This window comes from Equus asinus, chromosome 2 (genome assembly GCF_041296235.1).
Source record: "Equus asinus isolate D_3611 breed Donkey chromosome 2, EquAss-T2T_v2, whole genome shotgun sequence".
Lineage (NCBI taxonomy): Eukaryota > Metazoa > Chordata > Mammalia > Perissodactyla > Equidae > Equus > Equus asinus.
In genome coordinates this window covers 114,501,049-114,527,848 of record NC_091791.1, presented here as the reverse complement: position 1 = coordinate 114,527,848, position 26,800 = coordinate 114,501,049, and the positions used below count along the sequence as shown (strand labels likewise).

The window sequence follows — 26,800 nt, the reverse complement described above, 5'->3', positions numbered from 1 at the left end:
AAGTCTGGGAGGGTTCTAAACAGGAAGCTTCTCTCATTCTCAGGGACACGTTTTCCTTCCGGCATGGAAGTGTGACAATAATCCAAAAGTACTGCCAACAGAGGAAGCTGACCTGAGCTTTGGTGTTCATGACATGGACACACTGTGTTGGGGTTTCATCCTGTAGGCACGATTGGTTGAATCATTGGCCACGTGGCTGCTCAGTCTGCAGCTCCCGCCCCCCCACAGGTTGGGCCGTGTCTGTAGCCCAGAGCCCCAACCCTCTAAGCACATGGATGGTCTTTGTGGCCTGCCCAGCCCCCATCCTGAGTCATCTCATTAGCATAAATGCAGGTCTGCTCCAAGGGGCCCCCATGAATGACAAAGACACCTCTGTCACTAGGGAAATCCCAAGTGTTTAGAGGCTCCTTCCCAGGAACCAGGGACGTGGACCAGCACATTCTTTCTTACCTGTACACAAGTTGCCATCATATTTAGCAGTTAACAGAGCAAGCTGGAAGTTCCTTTAGATTTCATGCCAGACACAATCACTCCGATGAAGACTATATGAAAATAGTGTTAAGGATGTATGCATGTCATTTGTTTACCTTGAAGAGTGAAGCTTAGAACCAATGCCAGTTTTACAGGCTTCCCTATGACTTCTCGGGGCACAGAAGTGTTAAGTCCAAATTCCTAATAATGAGTGGAGGTGGTTCTCAGACGGGAGTGTGCATCAGAATCCCCTGTAGGGCTTGTGAAAACAGATCGCTGGGTCCTCTTTCAGTCCATCTGGGGTAGGCCTGAGAGTTTTCATCTCTGACAAGTTTCCACTTGATACTGATGTTGCTGGCCCAAGGGCCATACTGTGAGAACCACTGAAATGGGCCTTCTGCTCTGTTTTAACTTTGGATTCTTGGCCATTGTTTTTAAATTGCAGTGATGGAATAGAAAGTTTGGCCGGAATAAAGATCACTTCGCACCACACAGGCTCCCAAGGCCGTCACTCCTGCCCTGGTGCCTTTCCTGGTGCCTCTGCCCAGCTGCCAGCTGAACTTGGACACTGGACCTTATGACTGAATTGGACTTTCATGGAAATTACTGGACACATGCAGAAGTTCCCATATGGGGTGCTGCCTCAGATTGGTGAGGGTGGCAGTGGGCATTCAGCTCTGGAGAGCGGGGTCAGTTAACCTTGGTTCTGGAGCCCCTGACTTCCAGGAGGATGTCTGACATCCATCCTGCTCTCGCAGCTTATGATGAGGCTACAGGCAGGCTCAGCTTGGATTGGTAGGCCTCATCACATGAGGACACTGTCCTTCCCTCACTGGTGGGAACCCCTGAGCCAGACAAGCAGTTGTGTGAGGGCATGCCAGTGGAGCAGTGAATAGTTAATGGGTTGCACTTGAGGGCTCTTTAGAATAAATTAGTAAATTTCCATCAGGTATTGAAAAACAGATTCGCCAGCAGGCTGGGAGGGCAGTCAGGTGTATTTGCCCAAATTTTGGCAGGAAAGGGTGAATCCACTGTTGTCTTAGGCAGGGTTCCTGTGAACTCAGCCCTCTGCCTAGGCCAGTTAAATGAATGAGTGTGGCCTTGAAATCCTGTTTGCTCTTCTATGTTCAGTCAGACCGGTAGAAATGGGGAGCATCTTAGGAGGCCTCAGGGGCGTCCTGTGATGATTGCATTTTAGTCTCTCTCAGATCTGGGACCTACTAATCTGTTTTTCTGGGAATTAATCATGGGATTTTTGTTATTGATTCCAAAGTTGTGGCTGCTGGAGGGTGGGCAGGGGTTCTGGTGTCTCCTCAACTGTGGTGCTCCACATTGGGTCCTGGACCAGCAGCATCAGCCTCCCTAGGTACCATTAGAAATGCATTCTCAGCCCCACCCTAGAGCTCCTGAATCAGAAGCTCTGGGGTGGGCCCAGCACTCTGAGTTTTAACAAGCCCTCCAAGTGACCCCGATGCCCTAAAGTCTGAGGACCATGGTGTAAAGGAGCTGTTGGGATGCGCAGCAGGCCAGAGATGGCATGAGGGGACGGAAAGACCAGGGCCTTGGCACTGAATGTGGACAACCAAGGGCGCTGAGCAGGACCCTGGAGCCCCCTCAACCTAGGGGTCTCTGTCACCAGTTGGAAGTGAAGGCCAACGGCTGCTGGTGACCAGACACTGGTCCTGTCTGCACCCTCTGGGGCAGGCAAGGGGCCCTGGGAGTTTGGAGAAGGGCTGGGTCATTGCCAGCAGCTGCACTGTTCCTCACTCCTGAGACTCGGTATGGGGCCCCCACTCCAGATTTCCAGTCACCCGCCAGCTACACATTCCTGCTTTCCTCAGCCTCATGACTGCCCTGCACATAGCCTGGATATTGTTTTTTTGTTTTTGTCTTGAAAGACCACAGTCAGGACCTAATTTGAAAGTACTCACAGCTTATCGCCTTACCAAACTTTTCTAGGGGAAGAAAATGGTACTTAGGAGACAAGGCAGCCCAGTCTCCTGTAGGGAGGATCTGAATCATCCTGCAGACATGAGCCCGGAGGGGGAACAACCCAGCTGACCCGAGAGGTGGTGGGGAGCAACTCGGAAGAAATTTGGGGTCCTGTGAACAGACCCCAAAAACTGGGGTATGGAATGGAGCTGGCTGTTCTCCAACAAGAGATGAGGGGCCTCCCCACTCAGGGCCTCCCCACTCAGGGCTAGGGAACCTGTGGGGGGTTGGGGTTGCAGAGACCACAGGTGCCTCCAGAGGAGGGGTGGCCACAGGCCCAGCAGGTGACCCTGCATCATCTCTTTTGTACCCCACCCCCACCCCTACTAAATACCCCGGAGTTCCCTGCTTCCCATAGTGGAGACATTTGTAAAAAATTATACATAAATAAAGTTAAATCATTTAAAATAAGCCAAGAGAAGCTGCCTATTTAAAGAAATCCTGTGGGAGACCTTTATTCAGAAGATAATCATTTGACAGTGATTGAGTATCCTACGATCGATCCATTCCGGGAGTTTCCGTTCAGCCTTTTGAGTTTCATTTACACGCTCTCAGCAGCTGTCACTGAGCCCCTTTTATTCTGCGCTGGGAACACCTAGACAGGAGCCCCAGCTTCTGCCTCCATTGGCTTATGAACCAGGTGGTGTGTAGGTACCGTCTGCAGAAAGATAAAGAGTGTTCCAGGGGGCTGGACAGACAGCCTGGGGTGAGTTGGTGGAAAGATGATGTGAATGAATGATTGAATGAGATCACAGGTTGGCCATCACCGTGGACCGGTGCCTCTAGGGAGTTTGTTGGGACTAGGGTGGGGGCCTTGCAGGAGGGGAGGGTTTACAGGTATCCTTGTGGGCGAGGGCCTGAGGCAGGCAGGAGGGGCAGCTCTCTGACCTGGTTCTTTCTTGCTGGAGTTAGGCGAGACTGCGGAAGAATCAGGGCTAGAGTGTGTGGGACCCTTGACTCTCCTTGTGAGAGGGGCTGTCCTTCCCTGTGGGTCCTGGCCTCTACATCCTGGGCTGGGTCCACGCTCCAGCTGCTGTCTCTGGGCGAGCTGCCGGGACTCTGCCCTCTGGCCAGGGCTGATGGTGCTGTGATCACTGGCTTGGTGCTTTGACAACAATCTCTGCCCCCACTTTATGAACTCTAGGATCCCCCTCTTCATTTGGTGTTGATGAGCTATGGCTTCTCACAGAGCGTCTCTCTGGGTCCTCCCTCCTTAGCACCCCTGGGAAACTCCCTTCCAGCCCCATGTGGCCTAAGCCTCAGAGGGATGCTTGAGAACTAACAGGCTGGCGGTGGAGGAGCACAGAGGTGCAAGAATCTAAACCATAGGTCATCATCAGATGGTTAGCTTTGGATAAGACTCTCCATCTTTCCATGATAGGGGTTGATTTTAGGTCCTCTTTATACAATCAGCAAAGATGTGCTTTGGAAATTTGACAGTCGAACATGGCAATCCTGTGATTGGAGCCCTAGGACGGTGCTGAAGTGTTATGTTCAGTGTGGGGAAGGAAGCCAGGTCCCCCATCTGGAATAGGGGCTTCAGGGACCTATGCTCACTTCCTTCTTGGCCCCTTTCCTCTCTGCATGCATTTCCTAGAAGGACCTGGAGATGACTGTACTCTTACTGATCAAGGCAGGGGTGGAGGTGGGGGTCCTCTGCCTTAAATGTCCTTTGAGCATATAGCTGTATTTCAGCCGCATGTCAGGGTGTAAAGGGAAGGGAGGCCATTTGTGTGTGTTAGTGCCGGTGCATAGGGGCAGCATGGCTTCCCTGTGGCCCCAGGGGAAGCTTGCTATGAGAGACCAGACTCAGGAGGGCCCTAGAGGTTTTATGTATTATTAGAGAAGGTGGCATCTTACTGCACGTGGCAAAACCTCAGATACCTACGGGGCAGGTGGTGGAGGAGAGGCTGTGTGGCCAACCCTTCAGCAACATGAAGTTCCCATTCCCTCTTACTTCCTCCTTATTCTCCTGGCCCAGAGCTTCCTGTCTGGGGACTGTGAACCTGAGGGTTTCTAGGGCCTACTCTGAAGGGCCATAGACCATACCTTCATTACATCCAGTTCAGTGGGGTTCTCAGCCTTGGCTGTATATCAGAGTCAGTGGGGGAGTTCCAAATACTGATGTCAGGGTCCCACCTAGAAATTCTGACCTCCTGGGGCTGGGATGAGGCCCAGGATTGGTGGTCTTTGACAGCTGCCCCGTCGACTCTAACATGCTGTAGGGTTGAGGATCCGGGCCTGGTGGAAGTTGCCAAGTTGCCTGTGGCAGGGCTGCTTCTGCTGCTGAGAGTGCTGATGGGGGCAGGCTGAGCCACGCGTTGATCGCCAGGGGTATGTGTTTGATGAATTGAACGGAATAAAAATAAGTAGGTTTTTACTTAATGTACCTTTCAGAGTCTATAAACAGATCCATGGAGGACATATGGTGCTGGCCAAGATGGAGTCATCCTACTATAGATCATCTCTCTCACTGATCAGAACTAAAACCTCTGGACAGAATAAAAAGGAACATGGTTAGGAGGGAGGGCAAAGCTTGAATGCCCCGGACATTGGTGTTAAGTTTCTTGTTGCTGGTTTTTTCCCCCTCCTTTGACCTGGGTGCCAGTTGATTTGGGAGATGGCACAGTGGGCAGGGACTGCGAAACTCTGTGAGAAACCTGTCTTTCTGGCCAAAGGTTGAGGAAAAGGGACCCTGCGTGCTGAAGAGTGGGAGGAATCCCTGTTTTGTTTTGTTTTCGACCTTTGTTCTCTGCTACCCTGCCCCATGGCCAGACCCGAAGTGACAGCAGTGGGGCACGCACCTAAAATCCTGAGAGAAAATCCAGCCTTCTGGAGAGAGGAACCTATTATTATATAAAGACTGTGGAGAGAAACCCTCTTTTTTCCTGTCTCTTTTTCTTTCTTTTGCTGCTTTCCCTCTGGCAGGGTCCCCAGTTTCACAAAACTATGAAACAGTATAGTTGGTTAAAACTCTGAGAGACCCAAACTTTATAGTCAGAGGAACCAGGAAAAGGGGCCTCTGGGAACAGGAGAGTGTGGAAGAAACCTTGGAGGGGAGAGAGCTGGAAAAGGGGATCCCAATTTCTGTGTCTGAACCAACTATAGGCATCAGATACACCCAAAGAACCATAGCAAAGGCTTTGGGACTAAACCACAATATGTATCATGGCCCAGGTCCCAGGCCAATCCCTGAATGGCTCATGGGAGGGGCAAACCCAGACAGCGTAACAAAGGCTTCTGAAGCTGAATTGGCATTAGAACTGCCCCCTAAAGAAGGTAAGGCAGGTAAAGGTGGACACTTTTGAAATGAGTGGAAAGATAGAAATTATCAGAAGAGAAATATAAACTATAAAAAAGAATAAAATAGAAATTTTAGAACTGAAAAATATAATATCCAAAATAAAAATTTCACTGGATGAGCTCAAAAGCAAAATGACCATGACACAGGAAAGAATCAATGAACGTTAAGTAGACCAATGGAAATTATGCTGAATAATGGAGAGAAGAACCACTGTAAGAAATGAGCAATGCCTTGAGGACTTTTAGAACAATGTCATAGGCTCTAACATTTGTGTCACTGGAATCCCTGAATGACAGGAGAGAGAGCTTGTTTCACAAAAAATATTTGATGAAATAATGCCAACATCCCATTTTCATGAAAAACATAGATTTATGTATTTAAGAAGCTCAAAACCTCAACAGGATAAACCAAAAGAAAGTCATACCTAAATATGTCATAATCAAGCTGCTGAAAACTGGAGGTGAAGGAAGAGTCTTGAAAGCAGCCAAATTAAAAATGACACATTGTATATAGAGGAACAATGATTCCAATGACTGTGGATCTCTCATCAGAACTGTGCATGCCAGAGACAGTGAAACGTCCTTAACACTATAAAAACCAAAACCAAACCCAAACTAAAAACTCACTATCAACCCAGAATTCTGTATTCAGTAAATAAATCCTTCAGGAATGAAGGTGAAATAAAGACACTTTTAGATGAAGGAAAACTGAAAAGGTTTGTTGCCAGCCAACCTGCTTTAAATGAATTGCTAAAAAAGTTCCTCAGGCTGAAGGGAAATGTTACCAAAGGGACTTCAGACTTCAGGAATGAGAGAAGAGCAACTGAAATGATAAAATATCTGAGTAAATGCAATAGACTATTTTTTACCTCTTAAGTTCTTCAAAATACATATTAGTCTTTCAAGCAAGCATTATGACATTGACTAGGGGGCTGTTTGTTAATGTACATAAATGTAATACACAAGACAGCTATAAATGGTGTGGATGAAGGGACCCATGTGGTTGTGAGGCTTCTACATTTTACTTGAAGTCGTAAAAATGTTAACTCAAAGCGGACCATGAAAAGTTAGATATATACTATAATCCATAGAGCAAAAAAAAGATAAAGAAATATAACCAAAAGGACAATAGCTAAATGAAATACTAAAATAAATGTTCAAACAGCCAAAGGAGGCAGGAAATGGGAAACAGAAGGACAAGAGACAAAAGACACATCAGGAAAATAATAAAAAGGTAGACTAAATCCACCCATATCCACAAATACATTAAATGTAAGTGGCCTAACCCCACCATTAAAAAATATACATTAACAGATTAAATTAACAAACAAGGCCTAACTATATGCTTTCTACAAGGAACCGGCTTTGAATATAATGACCCAGAGAGATTAAAAATAAAAGGATGCAAAAAGATATACCATTCAAACATTAAAGAAAGCTGGAGTGGTTATTTTAACACCAGAGAAATTATACCTTAGAACAAGGAAAATTACCATGGATAAAGAGGGATACTACACTTGGTAAAAGGTTTGGTTCACCGAGAATACATAGAAATGCTAAATCTGTATGCTCCTAACAACAGAGCTCCTAAATACACAACGCAGTTACTGATAGAACTGAAAAGAGAAGAATAGATAAATCCATAATTAGAGACTTCAGCACTACCCTCTTAGTAATTGATGGAACAAGTAGATCAAAAATCAACAAAGATGTGGAAAACTTGAACAATATTACCAACTGACATGTCCTAATGGGCATTTACAGAACAGTCTACCCCACAACAGCAAAATACACATTTGTTTTTCAAGTGCGCATGGAGACTTCTCCAAGACAGACCATATTCTGGGCCATAAAACAAACCTTAACAAATTTAAAAGACTTAAAATCCTGCAAATTATATTCTTTGACCATAATATGATTAAACTAGAAATTGCTGTAGATATTGGGAAAAATCTCCGAATATTTAGCAATTAAACGTACTTCTGAATAACCCATGAGTCCAAGAAGTCTCAAGGGAAATTAAATATTTTTTAACTGAATGAAAATGAAAATGTAATACAGGCATACCTTGTTGTATTGTGCTTTGCCTTATTGTGCTTCACAGATAACTGCGTTTTTTACAAGACCCTGCCCAGCAAAAAGACTATGACTCATTGAAGGCTAAGATGATAGTTCACATTTTTTGTAATAAAGTATCTTTTAATTAAAGAAAGTACATTTTTTAGACTTAATGCTATTATCGTACACTTAGACTATAGTGTAAACATAACTTATATGCACTGGGAAACCAAAAAATTCATGTGACTTGCTTTATTGCAATATTGCCTTTATCGTGGTGGTCTGGAACTGAACCTGCAGTATTTCTGAGGTAGGCCTGTGTATTAAAACGTGTGGGATGCAGCCCAAACAGTGCCTAGAGAAAAATGTATGGCATTAAAGGCTTGTATTAGAAAAGAAGAAAGGTCTCAAATCAATCTAAGCTTTCATCTTAAGAAACGGACCAGTTCCTTTAGAGAAATAACTACCAAAACTCATTCAAAAAGAAACAGAGAACTTGAATTTTCCTACATGTATTAAAGATGTCAAATCTGTGGTTAAAAACCTTCCAAAATAGAAAATTCCAGGTACAGATCCTTTCACTGGTTTGAATTCTATCAAACATTTAAGAGGGAAATAGTAGCAATTCTTCACAGTCTTTTTCAGAAAATAGAAGAGGTGAGAATACTTCCAAACTCACTTAATGAGACCAGCATTACTCTCATATGAGAAGCAGATAAAGATATTACAACAAGAAAATTACAGACCAATATCCCTTATGAACATAGAGGTAAAAATTCCTCAACAATATAGTAGCAAAGTGAATCCAGCAATAATCTAAGGACATTATCACTGAGTAGGGTTATCCCAGGAATGCAGGGCTGCTTCAAAATTCAAAAATTAGTCAATGCATTCTACTATGTTAACGGTAAAGAAAAAAAAAACACACAAGCATCTCAAAAGGGATGGAAAAAGCGTTTGACAAAATTCATTATCCATTCATGATTTAAAAAGTAGAATGTCTTAGCACTCAGGAATAGAAAGATCTTAACCTGAAAGAGGAGGTCTACAAAAAATTTACAGCTGACATCATACTGGTGGTGAAGGACTGAATGTTTTCCACCTGAGATCAGGAACAAGGCCAGGTCTTGTGGCTCTTATCATTCATATTCAGCATCGTACAGGATGTCCTAGCCAGTGTGGTAAGGCAAAGGAAAGCAATAAAAGACATATAGATTGCAAAGGAATAAAGAAAGCCAATTCTTATTTGCCAACTACATCATTGTTTGCAAAATACCGTGGCCTCTAAAAAAAAACTCCTAGAACTAATAAATGAATTTAGCAAGGTCACTATACAATAATCAGTTATATTTCTATGCTATATCAATAAAGCAATTGTAAGAAAAAAAGTAACATTTACAATGCACCAAAAAAAGAAATATATATAATTCGAACAAAACGTGTGCAAGTTCTGTATGCCGAAAACAATATATATCATATTTGTGCATTGGAAGATTCAATATAGTTAATTCTCCCCAAAGTGATCTGTAGATTCAATGTTCTCCCAATCAAATTCCCAGCAGGATTTTTAAAAATAGATATTGACAAGATGATTCTAAAATTTTTATGGAAAGGCATATTAGATTAGGGCCCACCCTAATGACCTTATCTTAACTAATTACATCTGCAACAACCGTATTTCCAAACAAGGTCACATTCTGAGGTACTAGGGGTTAGGACTTCAACCTATAAATTTGAGGGGACACACAGTTCAGCCCATAACATGGATATAGTTATTTTAAATCTTCACAGTGATGCATGTACTTAGAAGTGACTATAAAAATGTGAAAATAGCAGAACAGCCAGCAGAAAGGGATCCATTTTTTCCCTAGTCTTGTGGCTGTCCTCTGAGGGTGACCGATTTCTTGTCTCTGAGGATGGATCTGGTAAAGGCTGTGTTTAGCAATGTCCCTCCAGCACAAGGCCTTGGCAAGTGAAGTTGCGCCGCTTTCTCAAGCACAGTGAGAAAAGGTCAGTGCTGGTAACGTTTTGTGTTTAATTGCCTTCTTATCTGGACCCTTGTTTTGCCCCTAAAGGCAAGTAGGAACAGGGGCTGATTTAGGTAAGCCACCAGTATTTTCAGCAGTTCTTGTGGGAGAGAATTAACTTCCTACTGCTAGGGGTGACTAATAAGAGCAGAAGATTGCCCGCCCCGAAGTACCCAAGGCTGCCATGTTGCCATCCATTACAGCACGAACGCTGAGGCAGGTGTGGATTACGTTGCGGGGTGTTGAAAATACCATCTCCTGGAGACTTGCTGTTGTTGAAGGGTTGACAGCATTTTAAAATTGTATTTAAAGGCCAGATCATTCCTTTTGCTCATTCTGAGATGAGGATATGGTGGGGCAGTTATCCTGGTGTATTGAGAGCCCAGAGGGAACAAATCAGCCCCTGCTCCCATCCTAGCCCTCTTTCAAGGGATGCTGAGATCTGCATCGTTCTTCTGCATAATGTCACCTGCAGAGGGCTTATATTCCATGGCACTTGTCTTTTTATGTACTACAGATGTCCCTCAGTATCTGCAGGGGATTGGGTCCAGGACCCCCCCAAAGATAACCCGAACTGGCGGATGCTCAAGTCCTTTAGTCGGCCCTCCGTATCCGTGGGTTCCACGTCTGTGGATTCAGCCAACCTTGGATTATGCGATTGATTGAATCCCCAGATGCAGAACCCAGGGATATGGAGGGCCGACTGTATTTGTCTGTAGAAGTACCATACTCAGAAATGAAGAAGAAGGGAAGTAAAACTGTCTGTCACTCAAAGGCAACCCTTGCTGATTTTTAGTGTATTTCTTCACAGTTTAGTCTATGTTTATTTGGTTGTGAATAAATTATAATACATTTTATGTGATAAACTCTGTAAATATTTTAATTGCTGCATAATTATCTTGTGAATGTGCTAATATTGGCTTAACTAGGATCCTGTTATTGAAGGTTTGGTGTGTGCTCAACATTTTTGCTCTTTTTACTGCCATTTTTTAAAGAGAAGCACATCCCTCTGTGACCCTAAGCTAGGTTGCAGGATCTCACGTGGTGATGTTGGACATCAGCCTGGTTTTTGGAAGATTAGTTTATTAACCTCCCTTCAGTACTTCTGGTTGTCTGTGATCTTGTAGCAAGATACTTATTCAGTGACTCTTGTCTCGAATGATTGAGCTGGTTAGACAGGTGTACTCCAGGATTGTTTAAACCCAAATTGTGTATAGTCAAAGCAACCAAATTATCTTTGAAAGGAACAAAAGACTATGATCTTTCCGACATGTGAGACCACACCAAGGAACAAGATTGGGGGCAGCAACAGTTTGGCTGAGTCCATATCTCATTTGCATGGTAACATTTTCACCCAGCCTGCATTGTGGCTGTTGAAGCGCTATTTTTCATCTTGGTCTGCTATAATACCAGCTCTTCTAAGAGCCGGCTAATGCTGTTTTTTCATATAGAAGAAAAATGTGGTTTAGAATAAGGACAACTGGAGCTCTTTACTGGAGACAATAAGCCTTTATTTCCCGTATCTCATTAGGATGTTTCAGGGGAGAGTGGTGAGCACCGAGTCAGGGGCTGCATTTTCTACTGATGTATGTGCTGTTCTAGAATTAATTGAGTCTGGACGCAGGGCCTCATTTTCTTGGACACCTGTCAGGTAATTGTGCTTCTCGTGTACGTCTGAATTGCTTTCCAGATGGTATGTTGTGAAGGCTTTATCTTTAATATGATTAATCAGAAGCAGAGGACCTCCGTATGTTTGCTCGAAGGCTTGCATGCAAAGCCCCCTGGCCCTTGCTGTGCGGATGGTTAACTCTCTGCTGGTCACACTCCTCCTGGGGCTTATCTGGGGAAGTGGACCTTGGGTTGAAAGAACATTTTATAGGGTTCTGGATAAAAGCCCTGGAAGGGGAAAAAGGCCTAGAGCGTATCCTTAGGGAAACATCAAGACTATTTATTATACAAAAATAGGACACAATCCATGTGTTCCAAAGGGGAAGAGCTGGATTATGTCTGTTGGGCCAGGAAATATTATGTAGTCATTAAAGTGATACTATGGAGAGTTTCTACTGCTTAAAACACGGTGCTGTGTTTATAGTGAGGTCTCAGCCATGTGAAGGAGATGTGTAGAAAAGAGAATGGAAAGAAGTATACCACAGAATTAACAGTGGTTTTGTGTGGGTGGAACAGCTATGAGTGGGGTGTCCGTTCTTCTCTGTATTGTCTATTAAAATACACAGCAAAATGGACTGTAATGGAAGTAATGTGCCCTCTGAAGCAGTCGCCTCCTGAGTACAAAAGATCTGCCCCCATCAGTGTAACAAATGATGCGCCAGATTATTCCTGAGTCCAGCTCCCTCCCAAGGCAGGGAGTGAAGCTCTCACACCCTCCCACAGGGCAGCTGTCCCACATAACAGTTGTAGTCTCAGGAGGAGGGTGCACTGAAGTAATTGCAGATCTTCTACGAGATGTTGCCTGTGAGCTGGCAGAGCCTTGCAGCCCAGGAAGGTGGGGCCTGGGGCTGTGTGAGCCCCTCCCCTCAGGCACTGAAGGGCTTTCTGAAAAAGCTGCTTGTAAACTGAGGTGGTGTAACTGGAATCTTTTATCATCAGGCTGCAAACTCGTTTGATGCAAAGACAATGTGTTAGTGCCTTGCACTTTCAAATGCACCTTGATTGAACTAAATGGGATTTTAGAAACTCAGGAGAACTGTTTCTTTTAAAGAGCCACTCCATTCCACCTATGTCTTTGCCCACCTTTCCTTCTCACCTCCCCTTTGACCTCATTGTACCGTCTGGTCTGGGAAGTGTCTGTTGTTCTCTGAATAGCCCTTGTGTGCCCAGACCACTGACCCTTGTCCTGTTGGCAGGGAGTAGAGGTGACCCAGGACCTGGATCTTGGAAAACGGCAGAGAGCTCACTCCCTGCCTCCAGGGATAGGGGGAGAAGGCATGGAACATGGTGGGCCTGGGCATCTAGGGAAGGGTCTTATATTTCTTGGCAAGGAAGTTGAATCTGTTCTGTAGGCACTGGGAAGTCCCCAGAGTCCCTCCAGCATCTATTTAGGGCACAATTTCAAGTGCAGTCCTAGGGCCTCTGACATCAGAACCACCTGCAGCTCTAGGCAAGGCTTTTGGCCCAACTACTCGAAATCCTGGGCCCATGAACTTGCACACTCCCCAGGTGGGTCTTGTGCCCTCCAAAGTGAGTGAACCACTACATAGAGGGAGCAACTCGTGGCTTTCCCCAAGACCTCCCCACTTTCTGCAGTCCCAGGCTGGATGCACTCATATCCCACTGCGGAGATGCACATTATGTCCATAGCCAAGGTCACTGTCACCTGACAGTAGTCACTCCCATCCACTTGTATTGGCAGAGTTCCTGTTCCCCATCTAAGACATACACCTAATAAGGCATTTTCTCCCTTCATATTTCATTTAAAACCTTCCTCAACTCCCTGTATGTAGTAGAGAATACAAACATTCATGGAGTTGAGGCCTGCATGGGTTACTCTCCTCTTTAACCTACTTCAAGCCCTGCAGGCAGGTGCTATCATTTCCAGTTTCCCAAGTGGGGAAGGCCGTCCCTCCATTAAATATCTTGCCCAGGGCCTAACAGTAAATGGAGGTCTGAATTTAAGCCAGGACCTTCTGTCTTCATCTTTAATAGGAGGGCTCTTTCTCTTATACCAAAAGTGCCCCTGTAGGTTAAATGTAATTCTGAAGACCCTTAAAAGATGCAGCTGCCTTCCTAGGCAGCCACCGTGGGTCCCTTTCCATTTGTATCCATGGGAAATGGAACCAGATCAGAAGGCCTGCTCTGTCAAACTCTAGAAAAGCCAACAACCAGCATTGTATTCAATGGTGAAAACTTTCTAGTCTATACCATGTCCAGTGACAGTACCACGCTATTTTTATTACTATGGCTTTAAAGTATATTTAGATACTTGGTAAGGCAAATTCTCCCTCATTATTCTCATTTTTAGATCTTCCCAGCTATGTTCATGTTTATTCTTCCATTTTCATGTGTTTATTCTTCCAAATGATCTTAAGGATTACTGGGTCAGTTTCCCCAATATTCCACTGAGATTTTGCCTGGGATAGCCTTAAATTATAGATCACTTGGGTTACTTATTAATCAGAACGGATCAGAACAGTTCCATGTTAATGTATCTTGGTGTATGCTTTAGTCCTTGAGTCTTATATTAGCCTAGAGAGTGTTTTATATAGGTGTGGACATGCATATGTTTATGTACAGATTTTATCTCCCAAATGACACAGAATTTCAAGTTAAGATAGTAAGAGGTACTGTATACCTGGGTTTGTTCTTTGACAAGGATGTGAGTACCTGCATGTCCATGGCCCAGTGTCAGGCCCCAGGGAGATACAGAGATGCTGTATAGATGGTGCCACTCCCCAAGGAATGGGAGCTATGTGCTCATGTGTAAGTACTGCCAGGCCCATTTGCCTTCTACCATCCTAGCTCTCAGGTGTAGGAATCTGGTCACACATTAGCCCTTGCATTTAATATATGCTTTTGAGGGACCACTTTGGGAAATGCTGTTACTTAGAAATTGTCTCCAAAAGAGTGTGGTTGCCAACTTCCTTCTATCACTCCTGCAACATGTGGCATGTCCCTTGTGGTTGGGTATTCTATGAATGTAAGAAATCTGTTGTAAAATGATGAATGGCTGTCATCCCATTACTGGGTATCTATCCTAAGAACCTGAAATCAGAAATCCGAAGAGTCCCTTGCACCCCTATGTTCATCGCAGCATTATTTACAATAGCCAAGATGTGGAACCAACCTACATGCCCAGAAACTGATGATTGGATAAAGAAGATATGGTATATATACACAATGGAATACTACTCAGCCATAAAAAAAGACAAAATTGGCCCATTCACAGCAACGTGGATGGACCTCGAGGGTATTACGTTAAGCGAAATAAGCCAGTCAGAGAAAGACGAACTCTATATGACTCCACTCATAGGTGGAAGTTAGTATATTGACAAGGAGATCTGATCGGTGGTTACCAGGGAAAAGGGGGGGTGGGGGGAGGGCACAAAGGGGGAAGTGGTATACCCACAACATGACTAACAAAAATGTACAACTGAAATCTCACAAGGTTGTAATCTATCATAACATTAATTAAAAAAAAAAAGAAAAAAAAATGATGAATGGCTGTGAGGGAGCTCAGTGCTCTTGATGATCCTCTGGTCACCTATATTTTAGTGAGCACTGAATACCTGCTCTCTACCTGAGAACGAATCTCTGGATTTGTCCTGTCAGTTTCAGGCTTTGGGGATGGGGTGACTGTGAGGATGTTCAGACCCTACAGGGTTCATCTCAGTGATGATATTCCTGGGGTGAGACGTCTTTCTAGTGTTTGGGCCGCTCTGGGGAAGCATTATGAACCCTTCAGCATCTAGCATTGCTACCAAAACATGGCCATTCATGAGCCCCTTGCGAGAGGAAACTTCCTTGGAGGGAATTCACATGTTGAAAGCATGTGGCTCAGTCAGTAATTGTGCTCACATTCTGAGTGTCTGGACTGGATGAAATAATTATCTCCTTCATTCTTTTGGGAATATTCATAATGCTGTGACCGTGGCCATCTGGTAAACTCAATAAGCAAGATGTGTTTGGGACACCACTACAAGCAAAATGCTGTGCTGGGTGCTCTGGGGGATACAAAATGCAAAACGTCTTTAGTATGTGACTTTCCTGGGGACACAAAGTGGAAGAAAGAGAACGTACAGCAAGGCAAGCTGAGAGCCTGCGCAGGGACTGTCTCCATTCTCTGTTCCCATCTGACTCCAGATGCCATCCCTTCTGCTGCCTAGATACGCACTGAGTTGCCTCTCCCTCATTTCCACTGTTTTAGTTTAAGCTCTTATTTCTTTTCTTCTTGTTTTAATTGTGGCAAAATATACATAACATAAAATTTACCATTTGAACCATTTTTAAGTATACAGGCTCTCAAATCTTAACTGTACTACTGGAATAAGTCTTAAAATAAATTAACTATGGTACAAACCAGAAAAAAGGCATGTGTCATGTAGAAGTATAATTTAAAGAATAAACCAAACATTTGGGTAACCACTTGCCTTAAGGAATAGAACATTAATCAAACTCTGAATGCCCTATATGCCCTTTTCCTGGGTTTAGGTCCTTGCTTTCCTCTGGGGGACTAGAACAGTTCACTGGTCCCCCCTCCTCCCGGCATGTGTCCCCCAGGATCTCCTCCATGCTGGGCCCGGAGAGATGGAGCTAAAAGAGATTTCCTGTGTGTCCTGTGCCTACTGAAAATTGCCCAGTGACTCTGCATGGTTTGTGGTATAAAATGCAGAGTCCTGGGCAGTGGGGTGTGGGACGTCCCCGGTTTGACCCACAGGATCTTTGCCGTGCCCCCTGGGTCCATGACCCATAGCCCACAAGCGGCAGCAGCATCCTTTGCCCCCTCCTGTGTGTGCCTCTTCTCTCCATGGCCAGGCAGTGCTGTCCTCCCTCTGGTGTGCCCCGTCCTGAGCCCTCGCCTCATCGTGCCTGTGAGGCTGGGGCTCATGTTCAGCTTCTCTGTATGGTGTTCCACCTAGACAGTTTCTGGAAAATTCGGTCACTCAGTGAGTGCTGATTGGTTTGGAGTGAGAAGGAGGGAGAGGCTTCTGTGCACTTGGGAGGGTGGGACAAGCTCCTAGGGGAGGGGGCCTTGGGATCGTTTCTGAGGAGCAGTGGAATAGATCTGGGTGATGTAGTGTATCTCCTCACTGGTCTTCATCATGTCTTCTGAATAAAAGCTTCTCTTTTTCTTTTTGAGAGCAAATAACCTGGTCTTCTGACTATTTGTCTTGCTCCCCTGGGCTACCTAAACTGAGTGAGCATTTTCAAGAAGTCATGAATGAGCCTATGAGTTTCCAGGAAAGAAGCAGGCGTCCTGGTGAACTGTTGCTATCTCCTCTCTGCCTCCTTTTCCTCTAACCCCGTGTGTCCTCCTTTCTCTTTGGCACGGGCACCCATTGTTCCTGACAATTGAGTCGGCTGGGTTGGGGATGTCACATTATTTGAATAGATGTGTGTTAACATTGCTCTGGAAAAACATGGTGGTGAAACGCTCCAGCGAGTCTCACCACTGACAGCCGGTGGCGGCATGATTCTTGCGTTGACTGTGGGGTTCTGACTGTTCTTTCCACTGTTCCTCCCCACAGTGGCTGCCTCCTGGTGACAATGGCTGCGTGAGCATCCGCCATGGCCAACCGGAAGCGTCAGAGTACTGTGAGCAGCATGCTGGACCACAGGGCAAGGCCGGGACCTGTGCCCCAGGGCCAAGAGCCGGAGAGTGAGGATGTGGAGCTGCCCCTGGAGGAGTATGTGCCCAAGGGCCTGGAGCTGGCTACCTTGCGGCCGGAGAGCCCCTTGCCTGCGGAGCAGGGGTGCCATGACCACAGTCCTGATGGGGACTCCAGCTCCGATTATGTGAACAACACCTCTGAGGAGGAGGATTATGATGAGGGCCTCCCCGAGGAGGAGGAGGGTATCACCTACTACATCCGCTACTGCCCCGAGGATGACAGCTATCTGGAGGGCATGGACTGCAACGGGGAGGGGTACCTGGCTCATGGCACGCGACACCTGGAGACGGATGAGTGTCAGGAGGCGGTGGAGGAGTGGACGGACTCGGCAGGCCCACACCCACATGGCCATGGGGACGAAGGCAGCCCAGACTACCGGGACAGCCACCTCCCCATCCCGGAGGATGAGGCTTCTGTCCTGGAGGCCCAGGACCAGGAAGAAGGTGTTCACTACTGTCCCAGTGAAGAGGGCTACCAGGATTACTACCCCACAGAGGCCAATGGGAACGCTGGCAGCACTTCCCCCTATCGCCCGAGGCGTGGGGATGGGGACCTGGAGGACCAGGAGGAGGACATCGACCAGATCGTGGCTGAGATCAAGATGAGTTTGAGTATGACCAGCATCACCAGTGCGGGCGAGGCCAGCCCTGAGCACGGGCTGGTGCGAGGGCCTGAGCCGGGGCCCGGGGACTCCACAGAGGCCTGCCTGCCTGGCGAGGCCAGCCATGGCCCCAGCAGACATGAGGGAAGGCCCAAGTCGCTAAACCTCCCTTCTGAGACAAAGCACCCTGGAGACCCCCAGAGAGGTTTCAAGACCAAGACCAGGACTCCAGAGGAGAGGCCAAAGTGGCCCCAAGAGGAGGTAGGGCTCTGTCCCCAGGGAAGGGGGTGGAGGGACCCAGAGAACAAATGATGTTCTGGTGTAACCCCCAGTTCAGAATGCATGCTTACTGCTTTATTTGTTCAGTTATGTGGCACGTGTGGATGTTCTGGCCACTCAAGTTCACCCCTGAGATGTATTAGTAAACGCCAGCAAAGTCTCGCTGAGAGCTGAGTGGCAAGCAGTGCTCCCAGAAGAGCCCCCCCACACACTCAGAAGAGCTGGAGTCCCTAGCCTGCTCACTCTGGATCTGCTCATGGGGGGGTTGGACCGTGTGACTGTCGCCCCCTGCCCCCAGGTGGTTTCTTCAGGCCTGAAGGACATTGGCAAGGGTGCGGGGGTGCTGGCCAGTGCATGCTGCTGTGGCCAGTGGTTGGGGAAGCCCAGTGGAGAGGGGCAGTGACCTGAGTGCATTCGCAGGCGCCACTGTGTCTGGGTGACACTTCTCTGAAAGCCCTGGGGGCCTTTCCATGATGGGCAATGAAGTGTAAATAACCATTTTGAAAATAATTATTTGAAGGTTTGACAAAGCCTTGGAGAAGAAATTCATGCTAATAAGGCCAGTGGATTTAAGCGTAACTATATTTTCTTTTAACTATAGCAAAGTAAGCATGTATTCTAATAAACACATTTGAAAAGCTGCCTTTCAAAAAAATGTCACTGAGTTTATCAAGAAGATGAGATTATGAGACTTGTGAAAAGAAACTTCTCTTTGGCCAATTGTGTGGACAAATGAGAATGAACTGCTTTCGTGTTTTTTTAAAGTCTTAATTAGTATTTCTTTTTCAGAAGAGTTCTGCGTTTAAAATGTATATAAAATATATATATAGTATGAGCTTGCGTTTGGGAAATGTCATATTGACTCAGTTAGATTTCCAGAACTGACATTTGATGGCTTGTGTTCTTTTTGAAGTTTATTAAGTGGAAGTTGATTTCCCTTTCAGGGTGCCCCTGTCGTTTATGGCAATTCAGCATGCACCGGGAGCTTTGGGTTGTTGCACTAGTGGATGTTGGAGGAGCTCCCCTCAAGAGCAGGCAGCTCTGGGCCCAAGGTCTGGGCTTTGGGCAAAAACGCCATCATCCCTCTGCAGTCTTGGCAGAGCTGGACCCATCCCCTGACAGTGACGCCGGCGCCGCTGCTGGGATTGATGTGGGCTGCACAGGGCAGGTGGCATACTGCATCTGTTGTATCAGACAACTTCCCTGACAAAGTTCTTGTCAAGAGAAAGTTATTGTTAGAGCATCGTAGGGCCTGGGCGAGACCTGATGTTTTGCTGTTTTTGGGCTTCGCTTGAACCAGATGCGAATTTGAGTGAAAACTGCAGACCTTTGGGTTGGGGGGCTGGGCATGAGTGAATGGGACTGAGTGAATGGGCAGTGGTTTCAAAGGGCAGATGGAGGTGGGGAACATCCTGAGCCATTGTTAAGGACCCAGGAGGAGGTCCGTTCTTCAGAGAAGTGGCATTGAATGGAAGGAGTCACCTCTCCCCCTAAATAGTGTCTCTTTGAAGCATGTGCTCTTATCTAAGAGGGTGGAAAAGCTCATTTAAGCTGGTTACTTATTGCATAGCTTTTTGGATATTATTCACTCATTCATTTGCAAACTCCTTCCATCAAGGGGAGAGTCTGACAGTTCCCAGCTCAGGGCCTAGGAGGGCCACTGATGAAAATGACCTGAGTGGCCCATTCCAGATGAGGAACTCTGAAATTTGGCCAAAAAGAGCCACTAGTGATAGGAGTCATGTTGAAAGCAAGACTGTGTGAAGAACAAGGTACACTGGGAAATTTGATGATGGCTTGCTTCCAGTCAAAATCTGCCTTCCTAACTCCCTTGGGGACTGCCGTACAAGAGGAGCCAACAACAGCCTGGCCTCACACAGGTGCAAAGGGTGCCCATGAGTCCCGCCTGGGCCTTTCTGTTCCTGGTGCTGTCTGCACAGTCAGTGTAGCACAGTCTAGAGTTAAGGCTGTTGTCAAAAGCAAACAGTCTGCAGGAGAGATGGCTGATATTGGCCACATAGATGCTTTCAACTCTCGCTTTTTGAGAGAGTTGCTGGTCCATGGCCTAGCAGCATTGGCACCACCAGGGAGCCCACCCCAGAACTGCAGAATCAAGTTTGCATGTCAGTAAGATGCCATGTTCATCTTTGAGAAGCCATGCTCTGGAAGACTTCTGTTGGAGGAAAAATTGCATCACAGCCCTCTCCTCTCTTCTAATTTTAAAGCTCGGAAAGTTATGTCCTGAGTACTTTTGAGAGTACGATATAGCATTTTGTTTAGTCATTGCGTGAATCACAATATTACAATAGAATTAGAAATGGGAATACGGAAAAAATATTCTTCTTGGTCCCCACCACCCTCACAGGTGAGCTCTGCCTGTTTCTCTGTGTTCGTTTTCAGACTCTAGCACTGAGCATAAACAAGGTATGTAGCTATCATTGTAGTCCAGGTGTGATTTTGCCATCCAGCTTTTAAAATCTGACATATTATAAACGTTTCTCTGTGTTGCCATATAATTTTCATGGTTATTTTTACTGACCGTTTGAATGTTCCATTCAGGCGATGTGCCTTATAATTTATTTGTTATTTGTACAGACCCTGCCATTGAGCGCGTAGGTTGTGGATGACATTTTCTCTTATACATAGACTGGCCCAGACATCTTTGTACAGGTCATGTTTCCCTTCTTTTGGTTTAGTACCCGAGGATAAATCCCCAGGCTGTCCATAAATGTTGACCGTCTCTCAATGATTATCTTGTCTAATTGTTTCTCTTCTTCTGTTAATGTTTGATTCGTGTCTTTTATCTTTTGGAGTCTTGATGCTTTTCCATTTCCTAGGAGCACTTTGTATACTAGAGATGTTACTTTTTGCTGCAATGTTTTCTTTTGAATTTCACTTATATCATTTCCATTGTCTCTAGCATTTTTAAGACATTGATGACTAATCTGTCACCTTTCCACCTCCTTTAGGTACAGAGAGATTTAATTGAATGCTTCTTTCTTCCCAAACTGGGGTGGGTAACTATCACAGAGGGCATTGCTTTAGTCTGGCCAGTAGGAAAATAAGTAACTGTGTGTGATGGGAAATGGAATATGTGCCCTTTGGAATGCTCCAGTGCTGTAGGATGCCATGTATTTTGCAAAGGCTCCAGCTTGCAGGTAGACCTGCCACCTGTGCTGCTCTGATGAGAGCAAGAGGTCCACGTCGGGGGAAGGACAGGATGTGAGAGAATCCAAAGGAGATGGACTCAAATTGAGGGATGTGGTCATGGGGAACAGAGGAGATCTGTGTGTGAGTGATTTTTAGTAAAAAAAAAAAAAAAAAGTTATTTCAAAAGAATGCATGTTTATTTGAGGAAAATTTGGAAAATATAGGCAAAAATATTTTGCCATGTGACATTGGAGAGTTCCATCATCCAGAGTTTTCAAGTCTAAGAGGCAGACTACCTGTCAGGATTTCCCAAAGTGTCCTCTTAGGGGTGTTTTGTAAATAGTTGATCCTCATTATTCATGAATTCTGTATTTGCCAATTTGCCTGCTCACTCACGTTTATTTATAACCCTAAAGCACTGTTCGTGGCGCTTTGCGGTCATTTGAGGACATGTGCAGAGGTGAAAAATTTGAGTCCCCCAGTGTGCACGTTCCCAGCTGAATTTGCACAAGGAGACACTCTGCCTTCATATTTCAGCTCTCATATTGTGGACAAGTGTCCTCTTCATGGTCTATTTAGCGCCATGTTTTTTGCATTTTTGTGTTTTTTACTGGGGATAAAGTGACCCCCAGGCGCAGTGCTGGAGTACTGCCTAGTGTTTCCAAGTACAAGAAGGCTGCGATGGGCCTTAGGGAGAAAACACGTTGTGTGAGATAAGCCTCGTTCAGTCCTGAGTTATAGTCTGTTGGCCATGAGTTCAGTGTTAATGAGTCAACAATACGATTCATCCAGAAAAAGGAAGAGGAAATTTGCCGATCTGTATATGAGGCTTCTCTGGAAAGGAACATCTGTAGTGTGTGATGAAGTGATGGAAAAGTGGCTAAATTTGTGGATTTGTGAGGTGACCATCAATAAAAAAAGTGTAGTGGATGGCATTGTTACGACACTGAAAGCCAACAGAATTTATGGTCTTGTTATCCATGGTCAGGAAAATGTTAAACTCTTCTCAGCTAGGCTTTTATTATAAAGAAATACTGTATATAATTAATTATTTGTAAGCAGTACATATTAAATAAAGTGTGTTTAAATAGAAACACACATAATACTAGGTTATGTATTGATTGGTTGATGAAAATGTGGTGGCCAGAGGCTCACGGGAGTCAAGGGTCCTGGCTCTGTGTTTCCCCTGGGAGCGGTGGTCCGGTATTCACGCACTGGGTGTTCATGGTAACTTTACAGACTGTAACTGCTGCAGCCAGTGAGAACTGACTGTGTTTGGTTGGCAGACAAGTTTGAGAAACTTTGCTGCCAGGCTTTCCCCTGCTCAGAGATTCGTATGTGCTTGCCCACGGGCTGCACGAAGTCTCAGACTCCCTGCAGCAGACGCTTCCAGCCCTACTCGGCCAGTGTTTCCCAAACATTCTCGATCCTCAAGCCCTTTTGTCTCCATGCAAGGCCTATCAGGAAAATACCGACCAAAGTTGCACATCCTGGGAGGCTGAGAGCCAACATAGGACTTCCCAAGACCTCTCCCTTTATGGCTCAATCCCAGGATGATTCAGTATCAACTCCAAATGATGACAATGGGAAAGTTGTCACCTTTGTCACCATTGGGACGCTTGACTTCTGAGGATTCAATGTTTCTTCTTTTGCCAGTTGAGGAAAGTCCCTGGGTGAAGGTGGAGATGATGGTGGTGTTGGTGGTGACTGCCAGCACTGTGCTGTGCGCATGCTCTCTGTGAATCCTAGGGCAGTTTGAAGAGGTAGAGACTTGGGTTCTTCCCATTTACAGACGAGGCAGTTGAGACTTCCCTGGGATAAGTGCCACACCCCTGGGTACAGCTTAAGGAAGTAAACAGTCTGTGTTACGCTGAAACTCATGCCTCTCACTGACATCCCGTGTAGCCCTCAGAGGGCCCCTGGAAGAGAGAATGCTGAGTTCTGTGGCCAGTGGAATCTGCCTGCTGGTGGATGCGTTAACAGGGGTGAATTGGACACTTTTCCTACTGGACAGCAACGGTCTCTTTTACTCTGTCGTCTATTTACTTGGTATTTCAAGGGCTTGACATGCTCTGTTGTTCACATTGTTTGTGTCATGGCACCAGTGAGGTGACCAGGGGACACGAGGCGTCCACTGTAATGTCATGCTGATGTCCTTACTTCACGAGGGCTCAGCCCACACATCAAATAAGTCAAGTAGAGATTATTCATGGGGTATTTTTCTTAATTCTATTGAGCTTTGTTGACATGAAGTAGTGAATTTTTACATGCAGTGATTGAAGAAAATGTAAGTTGCATCCAGCCAGGTTCGTATTGAATATCCAGATTGAACTGGCATTTCTGCACCTACCTTTGTGGTCCTCTGCCATTTGGCAGCGAGGCAGTGACTGTGGAGGGCGGACCCCAGCTGGGCTGGTCCCACAGCTCCAGGGATGAGCTTTGGGGACCTGGCAAGTCATTAGTGCACCTCCCTTGAAGAGGGGTGTGCTGGTCAGTGCTTTCCATGGGGCTGGTCCTGCAGGCTCCCGGTGGTGGGGGGCACTGTAAGAGCGTGTTTGTCTGGCATCAGAGGTCGTGGTTCCGTAGGTCTGTGGCAGGGATGGCAGGTTCTTGTGGTCTCTGGCTGGTCTGTTGTACATCTGGGTTTGGCAAGGGTTGGACGGATTCTTGTGGAGCCTTTCCACCTTTTCATGTGTTACCTTTTGACGTCTATTGTGAGATAAGGTACTCTAAAAATATCTGTTCTCTGCCTGAAATTGTCCTTTAAGAGACTTATTCCTTTGGGCCTTGGAGATTGCTAGGGCTGCAGGCATTCCTGGTCCCTCTCTTTGCGCCCTGTGGGTGGGCGCAGGGCAGGACTCCAGTGATTGGCAGGTTGAAGACGTCTGATTTACATGACTGATGTGCAAATTGCTCCACACACTGGGATGGCAAAACAAATGTATGTTTTGATTACTTGGGATTTTCATGACTTCTGTTTATCATTGGCCCAGACAGTGCTTTCTAGAAAGAGCCCTCTGATGATAGAAAGAAACATCAATGCATCTTAGCCAACTTAATACAACAATTAAAGTGAGGCGGCATGCAGGGCCCCAGGGGCACATTGCATGTTGGAGTGTTTACCTTTGCTCTTCTAGAGATGCTTTTGCTGTGACTTGGCATTCTCTTAGCCTTGCTTTGTGAAGGACCTTTCGAGAGATTGTGGTAGGAATGCTGGTGCCAAATAGGGAGAGAGGATGCTAGGTGGGGCAGGGCAGTGGTGCCTGTGAGCACTCGCTCTGGCCTGGTGCCTCTCCCACGTGCCCTGTGCACCGGCAGAGGCAAGTATGAGCACCGGCTCTACATGGAGGATACCAAGCTCTGAGAGGCCCTGAGAGAGGAGTGTCCTGGGGTTGTTGGTGCCCAGGCGCCCTCCATCAGCATACCATGGGCAGCAGGGGCACAAGGGTACTGGTGCTTGCACTGTGCACAGAAGGGAGAGGTCTGTCAGGGACCTGGCCCACAGGTGGGATGGAGCTGGAGAAGGAGCCTGCAGGCAGGCAGTGAGGGCAGGGTTTGTGGGGGCACAGGGGCATGGCCCGGTCAGGGGAAGGTCCTCATCCACCCCTGGGCCTCCATGGAGTGCAGCTGGGCTCTTTCTCCCCACAGCCCTGCCCCCAATGCTGCAGCTTCGCCACCGCCCCCCCCCCCCAGCCCGCCCACCTATGGCATCAGACCCCACCTTCCTGTTGCACAGGGGGAGGCTGCTGCACAGGAGGGTGCCCAAGGGGGCTCCTGTGCCCTTCCCCAGCCTCCTCCCCTCCCAGTGCTATGATGAGGGCACTGCACCGGCTGTTACTAATTCCCAGAACTGCCCTGAAAAAAGCGAAATCCAGGCTGGTATGGCCTTGGCATTGTCAGCCCCTTTCTTGATCTGCCTGAGCTTCCAAACTTGATATTTCTGTGGGCCCGTTTGCCGAGTCAGCGCAACAGCCCTACTTGCTCTTCGTGAAGCCTCTTGACAACATATGACCAGGGATGGCTGTTATTGTCGCAGAGCAGTTTCTTGAGCAGGAGTCTGGGATTGCTTCAGTGCCTTCAAAATCTAGTTAAAGCCAGGGTTTCTGAAACACTGTTTTTTTTTTTTTTTTAAGATTGGCACCTGGGCTAACAACTGTTGCCAATCTTTTTTTTTTTTTAAGGATTGGCACCTGAGCTAACAATTGATGCCAATCTTTTTTTTTTTTTTTCCTGCTTTATCTCTCCAAACCCCACCTGTACACAGTTGTATATTTTAGTTGCAGGTCCTTCTAGTTGTGGGATGTGGGACGCCGCCTCAACGTAGTCTGACGAGCGGTGCCATGTTCGCGCCAGGATCCGAACCCTGGGCCGCTGCAGTGGAGCGTGCGAACTTAACCACTCAGCCACGGAGTCGGCCCCCGAAACACTGTTTTTATTGTCCAGGAAAATCATGTAAAGTCCTTCTACTGATAGTAGCATAGAAAGTTCCTTCCCCACCCTCAGCCCTTGAAGAGAGAGCCAGTGCAGTGGTTAAGAGCACAGATGCCAGAGCCAGGAAGCCTGGACCCTAGCCTGCTGTGCCAGCTCCTGGCTCTGGAACATTCCAGACATGTTACCTGTATCAACAACTACCCATCTTCTGGGGCTGTGGGGAGCAGAGCTGATGTGGATCACTGCCTGTGATGGATGGTAAGAGGCAAGGACATGCCCTGATGATGATGATTTTAAGTCCATGGGGATCTCTTTCAGGATTGAGGGGAGCTGCACACATTTGGGTCCAGGGCTGTGCTGGGCAGGGCTGGGGACACCACTGGAGCAATATGGCATCCCTGGCCTCTGAAGTGACATCAAGGGAGACAAAGCCAACACTATGAGGCAGGATGAGAAGAGGACCAGGACGGGCCAGGGACACACTGGAGGTGGGTGTGGGGTATATGCAACCTGAGCAAGGCCTGATGAGGCAGAGGTGACAGGTGGGGTGGGGACAGCTCCTCAGGTGTCCTCAAGCTCTCCCCTCTCTGCGTGCCTCCCTCGGGTGTGTGCTCTTCCCTGCAGGGATTTCTATGGGGGTGGTTCTCACATACTCTCTTGAGGTCATCCTCAGCCTCTTTCTGCTTTGTAGTCCCTGATTTTGGGGGACAGGGTGCCACCCACACATCTCCAAGGGCAGTCTTGCTTGTCTCACACCCAATTTCTAATGGGAAATTAATTGAGAATGCTGCTTCTGGGCAGATGAGCTGGGCTCCAGACCCCTGATCTCTCACTAATTCTGAACGCTGACCGAAACTCCTGCACCTGGAGTTTCCACACCTAACTCTCACTCTCCTTCAAAGCCGACTCTCCTTTGCCAGGCTACTCCTGATTTCCTGGGCTGGGCTGGCTGGTGTCTGTATTCTCTCCTGCAGGGCCCATGCAAATCGACACCTGTGACGTGCCAGGTACTGGGGGCGCAAAGATGAAAATGACATAGGCCTGCATTGCGAACCTCATTCTAGAGGGAGACAGACACACAGCGACTCCCCCATCCAGGTGGCGTGGGCACTCAGGAGAGTCACCTGCCCAGCCTCCGAGTC

At 46.7% G+C, this 26,800-nt stretch overlaps 1 protein-coding gene across 16 annotated transcripts in view; it reads left to right on the top strand.

Annotated features, from left to right (window-relative positions):
• Positions 1–26,800, top strand: part of APBA2 (amyloid beta precursor protein binding family A member 2) — a 233,040-nt gene that overhangs the window by 152,871 nt on the left and 53,369 nt on the right. For 14 of the 16 annotated variants that reach the window (XM_070496710.1, XM_070496728.1, XM_014845465.3 and 11 more), the window contains one exon: positions 17,054–18,059. In XM_070496710.1, coding sequence (XP_070352811.1) covers positions 17,094–18,059 — 966 coding nt within the window. In that variant the 5' untranslated portion in view covers positions 17,054–17,093. Of the gene's footprint in view, positions 1–11,388; positions 11,503–17,053; positions 18,060–26,800 lie in introns of those variants that run through there. The other 2 variants (XM_070496702.1, XM_070496737.1) reach the window with 2 other exon arrangements.